Source organism: Palaemon carinicauda, chromosome 41 (assembly GCF_036898095.1).
Source record: "Palaemon carinicauda isolate YSFRI2023 chromosome 41, ASM3689809v2, whole genome shotgun sequence".
NCBI lineage: Eukaryota > Metazoa > Arthropoda > Malacostraca > Decapoda > Palaemonidae > Palaemon > Palaemon carinicauda.
The window spans coordinates 13,352,975-13,374,120 of NC_090765.1; the positions used below are offsets into that span (position 1 = coordinate 13,352,975).

Below are 21,146 nucleotides of genomic sequence, written 5' to 3' on the forward strand. Positions count from 1 at the left end.
TATGTACTCTGTGTTGGAACAAATATGTGTTTTATGTTGTCAATGGTACCGGTGGGCTGGGTGTGTCCGTGTATAGTTCCACTATACAAAGGTAGGGGGTGATGTAACTAGGGGTACTAATTGTTGAGTGTGGTTGGAAGAGTATGGTAGTGTTAATTAAGAGGATCAAGGATAAAACAGAGGTTGGAATTTTACAAGTGCAGGGTGGTTCTAGATGAGGTAGGGGATGTATGGATCAGATTTTAACAGTTAGGACAGATATGTTCTAAGCAGTGAAGAGGTTAGGCAGTTAAGCGAGTTAGGATAGGAAACGAAGTGAACGAATGGTTTCCAGTGAGAGTGATGCTGAGGCAAGAATGTGAGATGTTACCATAGTTGTTTAATTTGTTTGTTGATGGATTTGTAAGAGTAGTGAATGCTCGAGTGCTTGGTCAAGGATTGAAACTGATTGATTAGAGTGATCATGAGTGGTAGATGAATCAATTGCTGTTTACGGATGATACTGTGATGGTTGCAGAGTTGGAGCAGAAGCTGGGTCAATTAGTGACAGAGTTTGGAAGTGTGTGTGACAGAAGGAAGTTGAGAGTTAATGTGGGTAAGTGTACGGTTATAAGATGCATGAGTGAGAAGGTAGTGCTAGATTAAATGTCATGTTGAATTGGTAGTAACTTGAGGAAATACATCAGTTTAAGTGCTTGGGGTCTATTATTGCTCTAAGTGGTGGAGTGGAAGAAAAGAGTGAATGAAATATGTAGTGTTGGGGGTAGTGAAGAGAATGGTAAAGAATACATGGTTAGGAATGAATTTAAAGAGTTTCGCATGAGAAAGTGATTGTAACAACTGTGATGTATGGATCAAAGTTATGCGGAATGAAAGTGACGGAGACAGAAATTGAATGTGTTTGAGACAGTGTCTGAGGAGTATGGCTGCTGTATCTCCATTAGATATGGTTAGGAACAAAGTATTAAGGGTGAGAATGGGTGTAAGAAATGAATTAGCAGCTAGACCAGATATGAATGTGTTGAGGTGGTTTAGCCATCTAGAGCGAATGGAAAATGGCTGTCTGCTGAAGAGGGTGATGAATGCAAGTTTTGATGGGAGAAGTACAAGAGGAAGGCCAAAGTTTGGGTGGATGGATGGATGAATGGAGTGAAGAAAGCTCTCGTAGATAGGAGGATGGATGTGAGAGGCAAAAGAGAGTGCTAGAAATAAGAATGAATGAGCTATTGTAACGCAGCTCCGATGGGCCCTCCTGCTTCCTCCGGTCACCTTGGTGACTGCTGAAGTAGCGGCAGTGGGGGATTCAATATATGAAGCTTCATTGTGGTGGATAATGGGGGAGGCTGTGGGACCCTAGGAGTACCAACCAAACTCGGCTGAATGAGGGATTCAGCCAAGAAGAATGAAGAGAAGTGAAATGCCCTTTTGTCCTTTTTTTTATGTTAGCTAACCACCAAAAATTGGGGGAAATGCCACAGTAGACAGGTAAATAGATGACTTCCTGAATTACCTACTACCTACAGAAAAATAAATACCTATTTGCCAACTTGAAAAAATAAGTAAAAAGTCTTTCTTTCAATTTGTCTCGGTATGTTATTTATGGCAAATTATTCATTGAACCTTAAAAATTTGAGTGATTATACTACTCACTAATATGATACTAACTTTTATTCAAATGCTTATATTACAAAGATTCAGATTGTAAAAATAGGACACATAACAAATACGATGAGCACTGTATAGTATAACTAAATATAGTTTTGTATAGTACTGTAATTGTTAATTATTAAAATATTAATCTAAGTCATGTTTATATATGCTTAAAATAAAAAAAAACTCCATTGTCACTTCCATAAATCATACCTACAGGAAATTTCCATTCTCTAAAAAGTTAAAAAACTTGGTTATGTTGGTCTATTTCAGTACTTTAAAATCTATACAATTAAAATAGGTCATGTTGGTCTAATACTTGGAAAGTTTTCAAAGTTTTACACGGAATGTTATGTCTGAAACTATTATTATATATAAATATCACAGAAACCCTAATGTTATGACTTCACATCACAGATAGCAGTCATTTCTTACCCAGAGCTATTGCCAGCTGCTCAGCATTATCTGCGAATAAAAATTGAGAAAAAAATATTGAAAAATAACAAAATAGAAAATGGAATGGATAGTAATATTTGTATCCTGTATACCCAAATATAAAAATTGTCATAATTCTGAATTCATAAATATAGTGACATTATTGTAAAGCAATAGAAATTTCTTTGACTAATGAAAATATGACAAATTCAGGGACAATTTACATTTTTCCCTAACTAATACAAGCATGGATATACTTTTGGCGGAGCTGGAAGGCAGCCATTAGATTCAAAATGTGAGGTGGCAACCCTGCCTAACCACTTGAGTGGGTAGGCAGGGGGTGGCTGGGGGGTATCCAGCTGTCTATATATACTCTCACAGCTGTGAGCTACATCACTTTTTGATTGTAAGCAGGACTTATTGTGGGATAAGTGATGGCGAGCCAATTTATATAAATAACTACAGGTTTGCATTAGGGAAAAATATTTCTCATTTGTTCCCATACTAACGGACCTTTTATTATTTGTGAAGTATTAGACTGTAATCGAGGGAAACCTTGTCGCCTCGCTTATCAATATATGCGAGTATGATAGCAGCCTGAGCAACCCAAGTAGTTGTGAGAGATATCATATGAATGTCTAGGTAAGAATGTTCCTAGCTTAAATAGGAACCCTACACATAAATGGAAGTTTCCCAACAACTACCTTCCAGGAGGCGTTGGGGACGTGTACAAGTATACAGAAATAAACTATACTGTACTTGCTTACACAAGGGAAGTTGTTATTACCTGCACAGGTTGAAGCCAGCTTGCAAAGGGACCCATGGTGCTGTTCCCCAAAAGAAGGGAAGATGATGAAAGTAAAAGAGCCAGACATACTTTCATTCATCCCAGCCTCCCAGCCTTACCCGTGGTATTCTTAAACCACTTGTTACGTCACCACCACAGGAGCGATAGAGGAACTGTATCGGGTCTTCTATGGGTCATGTCTTGCAGGTAAGGTGAGGTAAAGATCAGACACGCTTTCAACCTACCAATGGCATGGTAAGTGTCCCAAAGGAGCTGCTTCTAAATGTTATGGACAGATTCTGCCCTAAAACGTTATGAGCTCTGGGTCACCTCTATGAGGAGAAGGAAAGGGATTCCGTGACTGGTATATGACCTATGTCCTAGTCACGAACGAGATCCTTATAAGCCTCCTTTGACCTTCCTAGGGTTAGCGAAGCATGCTGAACCTAAGGAGCGAGTTCTTTTAAATGGCGTGAAAAGGAAGAATCAATGACAAGTATATGACCCAATGACTCTCAGTCAGGAATAGGAGTCTAATATAAAACGTGCTAGGTAAGCATCCTCCTCAAGGTATGTCCTCAAGTAATTACTGGTGTAACAGCCTTGATTACAGAGTGGCAGGTTTCCGGTTTGGAGGGATTGAACCTGAGGTTCAACCTGTCCAGAACAAAATTAGATGTTACTTGTTTCTCGCCGTAAGCGAGACACATTGAGGGAGGCCCATAGGGTACATCTCTTCTTTTGGTCGAGTACCACACTGGGAGAGACCTGTCTTCGACATCAGGAGAAAACTGCTCTTTTAGGTGTTCTAGGTCCTCAAGGGAGGAACCCTGGGACTGAAGAAGCCATCCGTCCCATAGAAGGATTATTACCCCACTACGGGAAAAATTTGTTCTAACTCTGTGGAGAGCAACAAATGGAAAAGTTGGTCAATGGACGAGCAAAGGTCTTCCGTTGCCTAAGAGCGTTATTCTGTTCAATGGCAACTTTGAGTGCATAACTGGAATAGCACTCACAAGAAGAGAAAACAGACTTCACTCAACCCTCACCACGAAGCATCTAGTCGTAAAGGAAGTCCATAATAGGTTCTCTGAAGTTGTAGACATGCTACTGGATGTGACGTCTTTCCGGCAAGACGACTCATCTAGACCGTTGTGCTAGTCGAGTCTCTTAATGAGACAAGACCGACTACAAGTTTGTATGGAAGAAGGGAGAAGCCTTACTTTCCTTTCTCGGAGAAATTGCTCGCAAAAGGGAAACCAACAGGTGACCGCAGTAATTCTCCCACAGAAAAAAGATCAATGCCTGTCATTGACAATCATTCCGCTTCATGAAGGAACACTTCTAAAACAGGGGCCGTAGGAGGAAGACTCCTGCAGTTGAGTTAGATTCTATAAAATCCAAACCCGTGTACAGGATATCCCGAAGAGGAGACCACATAGGAGCAGGAAGTGTTTCCCACGAACAGAAAGCCGACGAATCACTGTCATTCTCCCGGTAATTTCCCAAAGGAAGAGGATGTCTACTAGGGGATTAAGAGACAATATCATTCATGCTCTGACCCTAGTTCTAAAGATATGTGGTACTGTATATGGACTCTCCACCTTTTCTTTGATGCCTCTACTGGAAGCGTCAAATCCAGGAAGAACAAGGAGATCGGCTCCCTGGGTGAGATTCTCGTGTGGCAGCCTTTTTACCAGGACTGTTTCTTGCTCAGGTCTTGTAGAGAACCAAGAGAAGGACAATCCCTTGTGCCAAAGCTCCTGGGACCAGACTAGTCATTCAGAGGTCGCATTTGACGGGGACTGATGCGGTCTTGTCAAACCAGCGGAGGTTTCTACAGGATGATGACTCAGTTTACAGATACCCAAACTGGATATGACCTTGAGTCTTAACTTCGATTACTCTAATTTTCAGATCAAGGTAAACTGAAGATGTCTTGCAGGAATTTGAGACTTTTAGGATCAGACAGTAGGCCGAGGTTTTCAAGAAGAGGGCCTATCCTGTACAGGAAATTATGAGCTAACTAATTGATCGCAAAATCTTCCTTTGTATGATAAGGTTTGAAGGTTAAGCTTGTCCCACGAGGAGAGACTAAAAGTGGAGACTTGTAACCGATGAAGCTCGGCGGTATCCTAGCCTACCATGTCTTCCTATGAGATCGGATGTTCCAATCAGGAGGAAGAAGAGAGCGACTGCTTCCCATTTCCCGAGGGAAGATGGAAGATACAAAAGAGTATCTTTTGTAGCTCAAATGCGGACTCTCTTTCCTTGGTGAAAAAGACATTATTATTATTATTACTATCCAAGCCACAACCCTAGTTGGAAAAGCAAGATGCTACAAACCGAGGGGCTCCAACAGGGAAAAATAGCCCAGTGAGGAAAGGAAATAAGGAAATAAATAAATGAAGAGAACAAATTAACAATAAATCATTCTAAAAAAAGTAACAACGTCAAAACAGACATGTCATACATAAACTATTAACAACATGAAAAACAGATATGTCATAAATAAACTATAAAAAGACTCATGTCCGCCTGGGCAACAAAAAAGCATTTGTTCCTACTTTGAACTTTTGAGGTTCTACTGATTCAACTACCCGATTAGGAAGATCATTCCACAACTTGGTAACAGCTGGAATAAAACTTCTAGAGTACTGGGTAGTATTGAGCCTCATGATGGAGAAGCCTGGCTATTAGAATTAACTGCCTGCCTAGTATTACGAACCGGATAGAATTGTCCAGGGAGATCTGAATGTAAAGGATGGTCAGAGTTATGAAAAAGCTTATGCAACATGCATAATGAACTAATTGAACGACGGTGCCAAAGATTAATATCTAGATCAGGAATAAGAAATTTAATAGACCGTAAGTTTCTGTCCAACAAATTAAGATGAGAATCAGCAGCTGAAGACCAGACAGGAGAACAATACTCAAAATAAGGTAGAATGAAAGAATTAAAACACTTCTTCAGAATAGATTGATCACCGAAAATCTTGAAAGACTTTCTCAATAAGCCTATTTTTTGTGCAATTGAAGAAGACACAGACCTTATATGTTTCTCAAAAGTAAATTTTCTGTCGAGAATCACTCCTAAAATTTTGAAAGTCATACAAATTTAAAGAAACATTATCAATACTGAGATCCGGATGTTTAGGAGCCACTGTCGTTGACCTACTTACAATCATACTTTGAGTTTTGTTAGGATTCAACTTCATACACCATAATTTGCACCATGCACTAATTCTAGCTAAATCTCTATTAAGGGATTCACCAACCCTAGATCTACATTCAGGGGATGGAACTGATGCAAAGAGAGTAGCATCATCTGCATATGCAACAAGCTTGTTTTCTAGGCCAAACCACATGTCATGTGTATATAGTATGAAAAGTAATGGGCCAAGAACACTACCCTGTGGAACACCGGATATCACATTCCTATAATCACTATGGTGCCCATCAACAACTCTTTGAGATCTACTACTTAAAAAATCAATAATAATGCTAAGAAACGACCCACCCACTCCCAACTGTTTCAGTTTGAAAACAGGGGCCTCATGATTAACACGGTCAAAGGCAGCACTAAAATCAAGGCCAATCATACGAACTTCCTGACCACAATCAAGGGATTTCTGACCAGCATTGGAGATTGTAAGAAGGGCATCACATGCTCCAAGGCCTTTACGAAAACCAAAATGCAAACTAGGGAGTAGATGATTACCTTCAGCAAACCTATTAAGACGTTTTGCCACAAGACGTTCAAAAACTTTAGATAATATGGGAGTTATGGAAATTGGGCGGTAATCAGTGGGACTTGAGCTACCACAAACACATTTACATAGAGGAGTAACATTACCAATTCTCCAACAAGTGCTAAAAGCTCCTCTTCTTGCTAACTTGTGCAAAATGACAGATAACTTTGGAGCTAAGAAATCTGCTGTCTTTATAAAAAACAAAGGAAAAATACCATTTGGATCTACACCTCCATAAGCATCAAGGTCCATCAACAGAGCTTTTATCTCACGAGATCAAAAAGCTAAACTAGTTAGTTTAGCCTCAGGAAAACAGGAATGAGGAAGTTCAAGATTTTCATTACTCTGTTTACTGTCAAAAACATCAGCCAAAAGTTGCCTTTTCCTTTGGACAGTGAGTGACTGAGCCATCTGGTTTAAGTAAAGGAGGAACTGTTGCATCTACACCAAAGAGTGCAGATTTAAGGGTAGACCACCATTTATGTTCCTGAGTTGTACCAGAAAGTGTTACTTTTATGGTTAAATTGTACTCCTTTTCAGTTGAGGCATAAACTCTCTGAGCAAAACCTCGTTGTTCCAGGTCAAATCTGATCTGTTACCCTTCCAAAGGTGATAGGCCTCCTGCTTCTCCAAATAAGCATGTCTACAATCATCATTGAACCACGGTTTGTCCTTCACTCGGTACCTTAGCACACGAGAAGGGATACGCCTATCAATTATGTTGACTAGATTCTCATTCAAAGGGACAACAGGATCTACACTATTTTATAATTGTGACCAATTCAAGCCCAAAAGATCATGCAAAATCCCATTCCAGTCTGCTTGGGATTTCATATAAACTTTTAAATATTTAACTTAGCCGGTGAATATATAGCTGCAACTCTGTTGCTCGACAGACAAAAACTGTACAAAAAAACTCGCCAGCGATCGCTATACAGGTTGCGGGTGTGCCCATCAGCGCCATCTGTCGGCCAGATACCAAGCTCTATGTAAACAAAGACCCAATTTTCTCTCTGTCGACGTGTCGACAAGACGTACCTTACTCGCTGTTGCTAACTGGAGTTTTTCACATCATCTTTGGTGAAGTACTATATTCTGGTTTTGAGCTTTCGCTGTGCAGGGTTTTTCTTCAAATAAATCCTTGAACTCTTTTTTGTATCGGATTCATAGTTGATGACTTAGATCGTTTTTTGGAATTTTCCCTTGACCAATTCAAAATGGCTGACCCTTCACAAGTTCCCAAGTTTAGAAAATGCAATGCTAGGGACTGTTCTAGGCGTCTTCCGAAGGCTTCTATCGACCCTCACACTGTTTGTTCCAATTGTCGGGGTAAAACCTGTCAATTGGAAGATCGGTGTGAGGAGTGCGTGGGCCTTTCGGAATTCGATTTTATCGAATTTGAAAAGTACACACGCAGGCTAGAGAGAGATAGAATTAGGAGAAGTTCTTCTAGGTCTATTGATGTTTCCTCTCCTCATGCCCCACAACCTATTCCTTCCCCTGTAGTGGTTGTTCCTAACCCCCCTCCTAGCACTCAGGAACCTTCGATGGCTGACATGATGCGTGCCATCCATGCCCTGGGGGAGAGAGTTGAGTCCCTGGCTAGTGACCGCAATCTACTCATGGCGGATGTTAAGGAGCTTAAGTGCCAAAGTGCAGTGGGAAGTGATAAAGTGCCAAGTGAAAGTGTTGTGAACAGTGTTGCGCTTGAGGGTTCGTCTGTTCGTGCCTGTCGTCCTCCTAGTCCGGGACCTCTTGCAAGCTCCCAAGTCCAGGGGAGAAGCAATGTCGCACGACGCATGGGTTCGAGAGGCTTTAATCAGCGAACAGACGTTCCCTCCATGGTATCAGGCGTATCTCCCCAAGATCGCCCCTACCTACGTAAGACGAGAGAACCCATTTATACCTCGTCGTCTGAAGGTGTTTCTCGTAAGAAACTTTGGACCAAGGTCTCACGACCTTTAAAACGTAAATCGGTCCCTTCAGGACAAGTCCAACGTCCCGGTTGTAGCCACTGGGTCAGTTCGGACTCGTTGCCGTCATCTGATGACTGCTCACCGCCTAAGAGAGGCAAAGCGGTACCGCTTCAGTCACTAACACCGTCTGTCGCCGCACCTGCTCCCGTAGACCCTAAATGGGCTTTGCTGCAAGACATGCAGTCCAAGCTTACGTCTTTGATGCAGGACTTTCATGCGGAGAAGGTTGCTACCGTACCTTCTAGCCAACAACCTTCCAAGCGATCGGTTGTGCGTCCTGTTGACGCTGAGGTAACCTTCTCGCGTCTACCAGTTGAGGTGGTTCCTCCACCGATGCGATCCAGTGTGGGTTGCCAGCCGCACGTTGATGTTAAGCGACGCACGGAGGTGGTTGTTGACGTTCAGGACGTTCAACAACCATCAGAGGTGACTTGTTTTGACGCGGTGCGTCAACCTCCGCAACCCGGTGTGGTTTCCACTGCTCAACCCAGTCAGTCTAGACAGTCTCGGGTGGACGCTGTGCGTCCTCGCGCTCCCATGGTTGTTGACAGTTCACAGACTGTGCAGCAGTTCCATGACGTTGCGTCCGGCTCCGTCACGCATGCACCAGTGCGACCGGACTCAGCGAACCAGACGTTGCCCACTCCGTTGCCGTTTCCTCATCAGTTTTCGGATGAGGAACTTTCTGATGATGATGTTGCTGAACAACAAGACGATCAACAATCAGAACTGGACGAGCCTAAGTCAACTCAACCATCTTTGGACTTTAGAAAAGTCTTGGCTATATTCAAAGAGTTGTTTCCTGACCAGTTTGTTTCTGTGGCTCCTCGTTCTCCGCCGTCAGAGTTTGTATTAGGCATGCCTTCTACCGCACCTGCCTTTACTAGACTCGTCCTCGCACGCTCGTCTAAGAGAGCTTTGCGGCTGATAGGAGACTGGTTAGAGTCCAAGAAAAGTTTAGGGAAGACAGCATTTGCCTTTCCCCCAGCTAAACTCTCTTCTAGATCGAGCGTCTGGTATGCCACGGGAGAAGTTCTCGGCTTGGGAGTTCCCGCCTCTGCCCAGGGCGACTTCTCAAGTCTTGTAGACTCTCCCCGCCGCCTTGCCAGGAGACGCTCGAAGATTTGTTGGTCATCATCGGACCTGGACCACCTTATGAAAGGGATTTTTAGGGCTTTTGAAGTCTTCAACTTTTTAGACTAGTGCTTAGGAGCCCTGAGCAGGAAAATCTCTTCGACAGATAAAGATATTTCTTTGCTCATTATGTCCTGCATGGACAAGGCCGTCCGTGATGGGTCCAATGAGCTAGCTGCCTCATTCACGTCCGGAGTCCTGAAAAAGCGAGAGTCTCTCTGCTCGTTCCTGTCTGCTGGAGTTACACCATGCCAGAGATCTGAGCTTCTTTTTGCTCCCCTTTCCAAGTGCCTGTTTCCAGAAGTCTTGATAAAGGAAATTGCTGCTTCGTTAGTGCAGAAGGACACTCACGATCTAGTTGCGTCCTCAGCTCGCAAAGCTCCCCCTTTGCCTTCATCTTCCGCTAGACCGAGGATAGACACTCCAGCGTCTCGCTTTATTCCGCCCTTTCATGGCAGAGCCTCCAGCAGAGGAGGTGCTCGTGCCGAAGGGAAGCGAGGGAAGAGGAAAGGATCCAAGTCCTCTAAGGGCAGAGCCTGATTGCCCGCAACTTCAGACAGCAGTGGGAGCCAGACTCAAGAACTTCTGTCAAGCCTGGGAGAGGAGAGGCGCAGATTCACAATCTGTGAAGTTGCTCAGAGAGGGGTACAAAATCCCTTTTGTACGCAAACCCCCTCTAGCAACGTCTCCCATCGATCTCTCCCCCAGGTACAGAGAGGAAGAAAAGAGACAAGCCCTGAAACTGGAAGTGTCTCTTTTGCTAGAGAAGGGAGCGGTGGTCAAAGTCTCGGACCTTCAATCACCGGGATTCTACAACCGCCTCTTCCTAGTTTCAAAGAAGACAGGAGGGTGGAGACCGGTGCTAGACGTCAGTGCTCTGAATGTCTTTGTCACAAAGACGAAGTTCTCCATGGAGACCACAAAGTCAGTCTTAGCAGCGGTCAGAAGGGAAGACTGGATGGTCTCCCTAGACCTAAGGGACGCCTACTTCCACGTCCCCATTCACTCAGACTCCCAACCTTTTCTGAGATTCGTTTTCGAAAATGTGGTCTTCCAGTTTCGGACCCTGTGCTTTGGCCTAAGCACAGCTCCTCTCGTGTTTACGAGGCTGATGAGGAATGTGGCCAAATTCCTCCACTTATCGGACATCCGAGCCTCCCTTTATTTGGACGACTGGCTTCTCAGAGCCTCTTCCAGTCGTCGCTGTCTGAAGGATCTCAAGTGGACTCTAGATCTGACCAAGGAATTGGGACTCCTAGTCAATTTGGAAAAGTCGCAACTGGTCCCATCCCAAACTATTGTGTATTTAGGGATGGAGATTCACAGTCTAGCTTTTCGGGCTTTTCCGTCGGCGCCCAGAATAAGTCAAGCCCTGTTATTCATCCAGAACATGCTGAAGAAGGAACGCTGCTCAGTCAGGCTGTGGATGAGTCTGGTAGGGACGCTTTCATCCCTGGAACAATTTGTGTCACTAGGAAGACTACACCTCCATCCGCTTCAATACCATCTAGCTTTTCACTGGAAAAAGGACAAGACGCTAGAAGCGGTCTCGATCCCGATTTCCGAAAAGATAAAGTCTTGTCTGACTTGGTGGAAGGACAATATCAACCTAAGAGAGGGTCTTCCCCTGGCTGTTCAGACTCCCAACCACGTTCTCTTCTCGGACGCATCGGACGTGGGCTGGGGCGCGACACTAGACGGTCGGTAATGCTCAGGACTGTGGAACTCGAGTCAGAGGAGCATGCATATCAACTGCAAGGAGCTGTTGGCAGTTCATCTGGCCTTGAAAAGCTTCAAGTCTCTCCTTCGAGGCAAAGTGGTGGAAGTAAACTCAGACAACACCACGGCCTTGGCGTACATCTCCAAACAAGGAGGTACCCACTCACTGACGTTGTACGAGATCGCAAGGGACCTGCTCATCTGGTCAAAAGGTCAAGACATCTCCCTAGTAACGAGGTTCATCCAAGGCAACTTGAATGTCATAGCAGATTGTCTCAGTCGGAAAGGGCAAGTAATTCCAACAGAATGGACCCTCCACAAGGATGTGTGCAAGAGACTTTGGGCCACTTGGGGCCAACCAACCATAGATCTCTTTGCAACCTCGCTGACCAAGAGGCTTCCAATCTATTGCTCCCCAGTCCCGGACCCAGCAGCAATACATATAGATGCCTTCCTCCTAGATTGGTCACATCTGGATCTCTACGCATTCCCACCGTTCAAGATTGTCAACAAGGTACTGCAGAAGTTCGCCTCTCACGAAGGGACAAGGTTGACGTTAGTTGCTCCCCTCTGGCCCGCGAGAGAATGGTTCACCGAGGTACTTCGATGGCTAGTAGACGTTCCCAGAAGTCTTCCTCTAAGGGTGGACCTTCTACGTCAGCCTCACGTAAAGAAGGTACACCAAAGCCTCCTCGCTCTTCGTCTGACTGCCTTCAGACTATCGAAAGACTCTCGAGAGCTAGAGGCTTTTCGAAGGAGGCAGCCAGTGCGATTGCTAGAGCAAGGAGAGCGTCCACCATTAGAGTCTACCAGTCGAAGTGGGAAGTCTTCCGAGACTGGTGCAAGTCAGTTTCTGTATCCTCGACCAGTACCTCTGTAGCTCAAATAGCTGATTTTCTCTTATACCTGAGAAAAGGACGATCCCTTTCAGCTCCCACTATCAAGGGCTACAGAAGCATGTTGGCATCGGTCTTCCGGCATAGAGGCTTAGATCTTTCCAACAATAAAGATCTTCAAGACCTCCTTAAGTCTTTTGAGACCACCAAGGAGCGTCGTTTGGCTACCCCTGGATGGAATTTAGACGTGGTGCTAAGATTCCTCATGTCAGACAGGTTTGAGCTGTTACAATCAGCCTCCCTGAAAGATCTCACTCTAAAGACTCTTTTCCTGGTATGCTTAGCCTCGGCTAAAAGAGTCAGTGAGATTCATGCCTTCAGCAAGAACATCGGATTTTCGTCAGAAAAAGCCACCTGTTCGCTACAACTTGGTTTTCTAGCCAAAAATGAGCTGCCTTCTCGGCCTTGGCCTAAATCTTTCGATATTCCCAGCTTATCGGAGATCGTAGGCAATGAACTAGAAAGAGTCTTATGCCCTGTTAGAGCTCTTAAGTTCTATTTAAAGCGTACCAAACCTTTACGAGGCCAATCTGAAGATTTATGGTGTTCAGTTAAGAAACCATCTTTGCCTATGTCAAAGAATGCTTATCATTCTTTATCAGATTGTTAATACGAGAAGCTCATTCACATCTGAGTGAGGAGGACCGAGCTTTGCTTAAGGTGAAGACGCACGAAGTTAGAGCTGTTGCAACTTCCGTGGCCTTTAAGCAAAATAGATCTCTGCGAAGTATAATGGACGCAACCTATTGGAGAAGCAAGTCAGTGTTCGCGTCTTTTTATCTAAAGGATGTCCAGTCTCTTTACGAGAACTGCTACACACTGGGACCATTCGTAGCAGCGAGTGCAGTAGTGGGTGAGGGCTCAACCACTACAATTCCCTAATTCCATATCCTTTTAATCTGTCTCTTGAAATGTTTTTAATGTTGTTTTTATGGGTTGTCCGGAAGGCTAAGAAGCCTTTCGCATCCTGGTTGATTTGGCGGGTGGTCAAAGTCATTTCTTGAGAGCGCCCAGAGTAGGGGTTTGATGAGGTCCTGTTGTATGGGTTGCAGCCCTTGATACTTCAGCTCCTAGGGGTCTATCAGCATCCTAAGAGGATCGCGAGGCTCCGTAAGGAAGACGTACTTATAAGGCAGAGTAATCGTTCAAGTCGACTTCCTTACCAGGTACCTATTTATTTTGTTTTTGTTATTTTGATAACTTCTAAAATGAAATAAAAACTCTTAGCTCATAAAATGTAAACATATTTTACTGGTCTCTACCCACCATCCTGGGTGTGAATCAGCTATATATTCACCGGCTAAGTTAAATATTTAAAAATGATATTTTAATTATAAAATAAATTTTTGAATATACTTACCCGGTGAATATATAAATTAAATGACCCTCCCTTCCTCCCCAATAGAGACGCAGTGGGACGAGGAGAAAATTGAGTCTTTGTTTACATAGAGCTTGGTATCTGGCCGACAGATGGCGCTGATGGGCACACCCGCAACCTGTATAGCGATCGCTGGCGAGTTTTTTTGTACAGTTTTTGTCTGTCGAGCAATAGAGTTGCAGCTATATATTCACCGGGTAAGTATATTCAAAAATTTATTTCATAATTAAAATATCATTTTACAAGAATATGATATATCAGGGACAGGCTGCTCAGTCTTCACTAATAATGAAATCAAGGCATGATCAGATGTCCCGACTGGAGAACCAACCTTACTAGTTATAACGCCAGGGGAGTCAGTGTATACGAGGTCCAAGCAATTACCAGACCTGTGAGTAGCTTCCTTTATGATGTGCTCACAGCCTGATTCAGAGGCAAAGTCTAAAGCTCTTAAGCCATGAACCGATTATTTCGAGCTCGTTTGAGGGGTTCTCCAATGAGAAAGGAAGGTATTCTTTCCTAACCACTCTAGCCTAAGGAAGAGCTCCGGTTACGGGAGAAAGTCATCCGCCAACTTCATGGACAAGACTGAGTTTCATGAAGCATAGGAAAAAATGTTTCATCAGAATGGATTGCAGATAGAGGTTGAATGTGTTCCCTCTAAGGTCCAAGGATATAAGGGCCAACGGAGATCAGGAGAACACAAAACTCCGACAATCTCGGTTATTCTCGTCGGTCACCCATCTGGGGCCGACACAAATTATAGCAAATAAATTGCTATAGACAGCACTGAATTTAATTCTCTAAGAGAGAGAGAATGACGGATACCCCATGTGGTTGTGTCTCCCGATGGAGGGGGAAGAACACATTCAAGGGATTTGTCACCCCTACTACATCCCATTTGCTTTAGGAGACTGTCTAACTAGCGTAGTTCCTGTTCAAGCAAAGTCGGCTCATGAACAGCCCTATACTAAACGGGACAACAAGGGAGAAGGTAACAACTGGAGCAGCAACCAGGTTCTTGAAGCAATTTGCTCGTAAGCCTTCCTGTAGCATGAACAAAGTGTAAGTGTAAACACCTACGTTCATGAGGGATGAATTACCGTGAGTGTGCCAGATTTAATCCATAAACTTGGCAACCTTGATGTGGATCCCTATGATCTCGCAAAAGGCGAAAAAATTTCAGGAACCCAAGAAGCCCTGTTTGTGATACACAAACAAGAACCCAAAAGAGCGAAGGGCAATGAGCTTTGTGCTAGCGTATTATCCCCGTTGTTGAAGAAGGGTGTAGTTCTAGGTTCCCAGAAGGTAAAAACTGTGTTAAAACTTGATCAACTCTGCAAAATCTAAGTAATGTGTGTCTCTTGAGCAGCTCCCTCTCATTGAAGTAGTTGCTGATTTAGAAGCCTGGAGTTGAGCAGGCTTATTATTGATCACTAGCTTCCTACCAGTGAACGTCAAGCAAGCAAACAGCAAGCAACCGAACGATGAGCTATCGTCGTGTGAGATAACAAACGACTAGCAGTCGAACATTAAAACAGCAAACGGTGCTATAGATAAGCAACTGGAGATCGTCTAGCTGTTGAAAAACGGCGATTGGCAGCTAACGAATCAGAGATCTGATAAATCTGATAAATCCGAGATCTACACTGGTGACACGCAAGCATGGGGTCAGCGATCGGTATCGCTATCAATGAGCCTTGAGCTGATGCTATATAAGCTGGTAACTGGAGCTGTAGGTAGGTACTTGGAGATCGGAGATCGAACCTTGAAGATCAGTGATCAGGGATTGGTGATCAGTGATCGGGGATTGGTGATCAGTGATCTTCCAGTGGTTGACGATCAGCAATTGTCAGCAATCGGTGTTGGCAATTGGCAACTAGCGAGCTAGCGATCGGTAATTGGGTGTTAAATGATCGACACAATTATGATCAGTGATCTGACGATGGCTGAACTAGAATCAGCGATCATGATCATGGTCACGAGCACCTTGCTTTAAGTTGCGAGCATCTCATGTGAGATCGTGAGCGTCCCGCTCATGAGTGTGAGCATCTCCCACGTGAGCGCCTCGCACGAGAGCATGAGCGTCTTGCTCATGAGCATGCATGCCTCGCACGAGAGCGTGAGCGTCTCGTACGAAAGCGTGAGTGTCTTGCTCATGAGAACGAGTGTCTCGCACAAAAGCATGAGCGTGAGCGTTAGCATCTACTTTGCGACTGTGAGCATCTAGATCACGAGCGTCTCCTCGTGATCGTAAGCGTCTAGAGCTCATGTTTGTGAGCGTCTAGCTCATTAGTGTTTAGATCGTGATCGTAAGTGTCTACTGTACGACGTAATCGTGAGTGTTGAACTCGTGATCGTGATCGTCTAGCTCGTAAGCGTCAAACTCATGATCGTGAGCATCTAGCTCGTGATTGTGAGCGTCTAGCTTGTGATCGTATAGCTCATGATTGTGAGCATGTACCTCATGACCGTGAGTGTGTAATTCGTGATTGTGAGCATGTAGCTTGTGACCTTGAGCATGTAGCTCATGATCGTGAGCATTAAGCTCTTAATGGTGAACATCAGCTTGTGATATTTAGTGTTTAGCATTTGAACGTGAGCGTCTAGCCTGATCATGAACGTCTACTTCGTGATCATGATCATCTGGCTTGTACTCACTATCGTGAACGTCTAGCTCCAGTTTCTGATCGTGAGCGTCTAGCTCGTGCTCGTGATTATGAGCGTCTATCTCGTGATCGTGGGCTTATAGCTCTTGATAGTGAGCTTACACCACTTGATCGTTAGCTTATAGCTTGTGAGAATCTAGCTCGCCTGCTTGCAATCGTAAGCGGCCTGCTCACAATCATGAGCGTCCTGCTCGTGATCTTGAGCAAGTGTTTATCTCGTGATCACAAGCTTATAACTTGTGATCGTGAGCCTAAAGCTTTTGATCATGAGTGTTTAGTTCTTCATCATGAGCATCTAGCCTGGGATCACAGGTTTGTAGCTACTGAAGGAAGTCTAATCTTCCTGTGTATTGGTTTATCAAACTGGTTACCTTTAACCAAAAAGTATACATAGATACATATACCAAGGCACTTCCCCGAATTTTGAGGGGTAGCCGACATCAAACAAATGAAACAGAAAAAGGGACCTCTCCTCTCTACATTCCTCCTAGCCTGACAAGAGACTCAACTGAGTTTGGCTGGTACTGCTAGGGGTGCCACAGCCCACTCTCCCCCATTATCCACCACAGATGGAGCTTCATAATGCTGAATCCCCTACTGCTGCTACCTCCGCGGTCTTCCAAGGCACCGGAGGAAGCAGCAGAGCCTACCGGAACTGCGTTACAATCACTCGCCATTCATTCCTATTTCTAGCACACTCTCTTGCCTCTCTCACATCTATCCTCCTATCACCCAGAGCTTCCTTCACTCCTTGGCCTTCCTCTTGTACTTCTCCCATCAACTTTTGCATTCATCACCTTCTTTAACAGGCAGCCCATTTTCCATTCTCTCAACATGGCCAAACCACCTCAACACATTCATATTCACTCTAACTGCTAACTCATTTCTTACACCCGTTCTCACCCTCACTACTTCGTTCCTAACACTATCTACTCGAGATACACCAGCCATACTCCTTAGACATTTAATCTCAAACACATTCAATTTCTGTCTCTCCATCACTTTTATTCCCCACAACTCCGATCCATACATCACAGATGGTACAATCACTTTCTCATACAGAACTCACTTTACATTCATGCCCAACCCTCTATTTTTAACTACTCCCTTAACTGCCCCCAACACTTTGCATCCTTCATTCACTCTCTGACGAACATCTGCTTCCACTCCACCATTTGCTGCAACAACACACCCCAAGTACTTAAACTGATCCACCTCCTCAAGTAACTCTCCATTCAACATGACATTCAACCTCACACCACCTTCCCTTCTCGTACATCTCATAACCTTACTCTTACCCACATTAACTCTCAACTTCCTTCTCTCACACACCCTTCCAAATTCTGTCACTAATCGACCATGCTTCTCTTCTGTGTTTGCAACCAGTACAGTATCATCTGCAAACAACAAATGATTTACCTCCCATTCATGGTCATTCTCGTCTACCAGTTTCAATCCTCGTCCAAGCACTCGAGCATTCACCTCTCTCACCACTCCATCAACATACAAGTTAAACAACCACGGCGACATCACACATCCCTGTCTCAGCCCCACTCTCACCGGAAACCAATCGCTCACTTCATTTCCTATCCTAAAAGTATAGAGGAAGATTATATGCGAAGAGTACTCTTATGAAGGGAAAAATATTTACCATACATATGTTTTTACTACACCTCATAAAGTTATCTCATCATGCTATAAACATAGTGGGTTCACCACTTATCTAGCACCATACTCTCAAATAATCATACATCCTTGAGTTAGTTTACAACATGACAGACATACAGACCATACAGTATACAGAACTGTTCATTATTTTAATTATCTCCACACAAGAAATTCATCTATGGAGGGCAATTGTTTACCAACTGTACCAATAAAAAGAGGGATTTTACCTCATTTTATAAAAACAGACATTGTTACTGAGGTCTACCATCACTTCACTCCCAACAGGGTACAGTGATGTCAATTTAAGAGGAATATTATATACTGAGAAGTGAGTGTGAGAGATGAAGGATTCCTAATCTACTTTTTGGGCTTTTTCTTATTTTATATGGAAGCAGGATATAATTTCTATACTTCGTGTAAAAAGTTGCTCGCTTCAAACTGATACATGATTATATACTAAATCTAACCATATACTGTACAACATTACAAAACATACTTACTCTGGACAGTTCTGATAGTGTCATCCAATGACTTCTCTGTATTTTCACTTTTCCGTAAACCTGCAGTGACTTCCAACTCGAAACTTGGCCCGTAAAGAGGAAAATACTGAAAATATTCAATTCCTTTATTTAGTGAATGCAAGCAATTAAAGTACACTTTAATTCATAATAAGGTTATTTATCATAAATCATAGATATCTTATAACATAGCAGAAGAGTATGTAACAGTAATGTTGCAAATTTATAGTTTATACACACAAACAGTATATATATACATATATATATATATATATATATATATATATATATATATATATATATATATATATATATATATATATATATATATATATATATATATATATATATATATATACATATATATACAGTATATATATAATATATACTGTATATATACATCTCTCTCTCTCTATATAATATATGTGTATATATATATCATCATCATCAGCCATCATTAGTCCATTGTAGAATGAAGACTTCAGATATGTTCCACTTGCCTGTTTATGGTCTTCCTTTGCCATTTTATACTTGCAAATCAATCATTATCTCTTCCATCCCCTGCTTCTTTTGCAATCTCTAGGGACCCATTTTGTTGTTCTTTCTTAACATATATCTGTTATCTGTTATTCTCATTAGATGTCCTGCCCATGTCCATTTCTTTTTTTAACCATGTTGTGCTTTTTCTGTCTCTTACTGTTATCCCTATCATCATTCTTTTCCATTGCTCTTGGAATTGTAACTAGCTCATGTTTTAAGAGTTTAGAGTAAGGCTCCAAGTTTCTGATGCATAAGTTAATACTGGTAGGCCCATCTGATTAAATACTTTTCTCTTAAGACAAAATGACATTTTACCTTTTATAATCACATTTTGCTTACCAAAAGCTCTCCATCCCATGCTTATCCTTTTATTTTCAGCCAAGTGTCCCGGGGAAACGCTTACTGTCTGTCCCAAGTACGTAATATATTCATTAACAAAATCTGGAGGTTCGTCCATAACCCTTATGTAGTGTCTGCATTTTCATTGAACATTACCCTAATTGTACTTATATTCATTTTCAGTCCTACATTTTTGCTTTCTCTATTCAAATCTTCCATCATCTTTTGCAATTCCTTACATGATTCACTAAATAACTATGTCCTCTGTAAATCTTAAGTTATGGTATTCCCCATTAATATTAAGTCCTACATTTTCCCCATATATATTTTCTAAACTTCTTCTAGGCATGCTGTGAATAATTCAGGAGAGAATGGGCCTCCTTATCTAACTCTTTCTCAATCGGAATATTCTCACTATCTTTATATAGTTATAGGATTGTTGTACTTCTTTTATAGATTTCTTAAAGTATTCTAGTATAAGATTCATCTATTCCTTGTCTCTTGAAGTCTTTTGTTACTGCTGAAGATTTGACAGAATCAAAAGCTTTCTCACAGTCTATAAATGCCATATATAGTGGTTTTTCATAATCTGTTGATTTTTCCATTAGTTGGTTAATTACATGGATATGGTCAGTTGTTGAATACTTACTTCTAAAGGTTGCCTAGTCTCTTGATTGATCAAAGTCTAGCTTTCTTTCTATTTACAGAGTGTAAACTTACTGAGTGGTAATTTTTCAGGTCTTTTTAAGATTCTATTTTTGTGAATTAGTATAATGAAAAAGTTTTTCTAAGCTGTAGGTTTAGAGCTTTCTAGCAGACATTTTGTGTAAAGTTAAACCAGTTTCTCTTTGAAATCTTGTTAGGCCATCTCCTGCTGCTTTGCTTCTTTCCAGGCTTTTTAATGCTTTCCATACTTCTCCTACGTTTCTTTTGGAACAGACTTAGGTGTTTCATCATTTCTATTGGTAAAGTTATTTCTTATATTATTATTATTATTATTATTATCATTATCATCATTATTATCATTATAATCATTACTTGCTAAGCTACAACCCTAGTTAGAAAAGCAGGATGCTATAAGGAAAAATAAAATATTTCAAGAAGCGTAACATTAAAATAAATAACTCCTATATAAACTATAAAACTAACAAATCACAAGGAAAAGAAACAAGATAGAACAGTGTACCAGAGTGTACCCTCAAGCAAGAGAACTCTAACCCAAGATAGTGGAAGACCATGGTACAGAGGCTATGGCACTACCAACGACTAAAAAACAATAATTTGATTTTGGAGTGTCCTTCCCCTAGAACAGCTGCTTACCAAAGCTAAAAAGTCTCTTCTACCCTTACCAAGATGAAAGTGGACACTGAACAATTACAGTGCAGTAACTACTTGAGTGAAGAAGAATTGTTTGGTAATTTCAGTGTTGTCAGGTGTAAGAGGACAGAGGAGAATATGTACAGAATAGGCCTGACTATTTGGTGTGTGTGTGTGTGTGTGTGTGTGTGTGTAAGCAAAGGGAAAATAGACCATAACCAGAGAGAAGGATACAATGTAGTACTGTCTGGCCAGTCAAAGGATCCCATAACTCTTTAGAGGTAGTATCTCAAAAAGTGGCTGATACCCTGGTTAACCTACTACCTATATAGCATTGTATAGAAATTTTCTATAATTTTATCACTCCC

At 42.4% G+C, this 21,146-nt stretch overlaps 1 protein-coding gene across 1 annotated transcript in view; it reads right to left on the bottom strand.

Moving 5' to 3' along the window:
• Nucleotides 1-1,650: 1,650 nt before the first annotated feature.
• Nucleotides 1,651-21,146, bottom strand: part of LOC137632203 (histone deacetylase 8-like) — an 86,977-nt gene continuing 67,481 nt past the window's right edge. The window contains exons 9-10 of the mRNA XM_068364088.1: nucleotides 18,565-18,670; nucleotides 1,651-2,115 (exon numbers count right to left, since the gene is read on the bottom strand). Of these exons, the coding sequence (XP_068220189.1) occupies nucleotides 2,075-2,115; nucleotides 18,565-18,670 (147 nt within the window). The 3' untranslated portion in view covers nucleotides 1,651-2,074. The remainder of the gene's footprint in view (nucleotides 2,116-18,564; nucleotides 18,671-21,146) is intronic.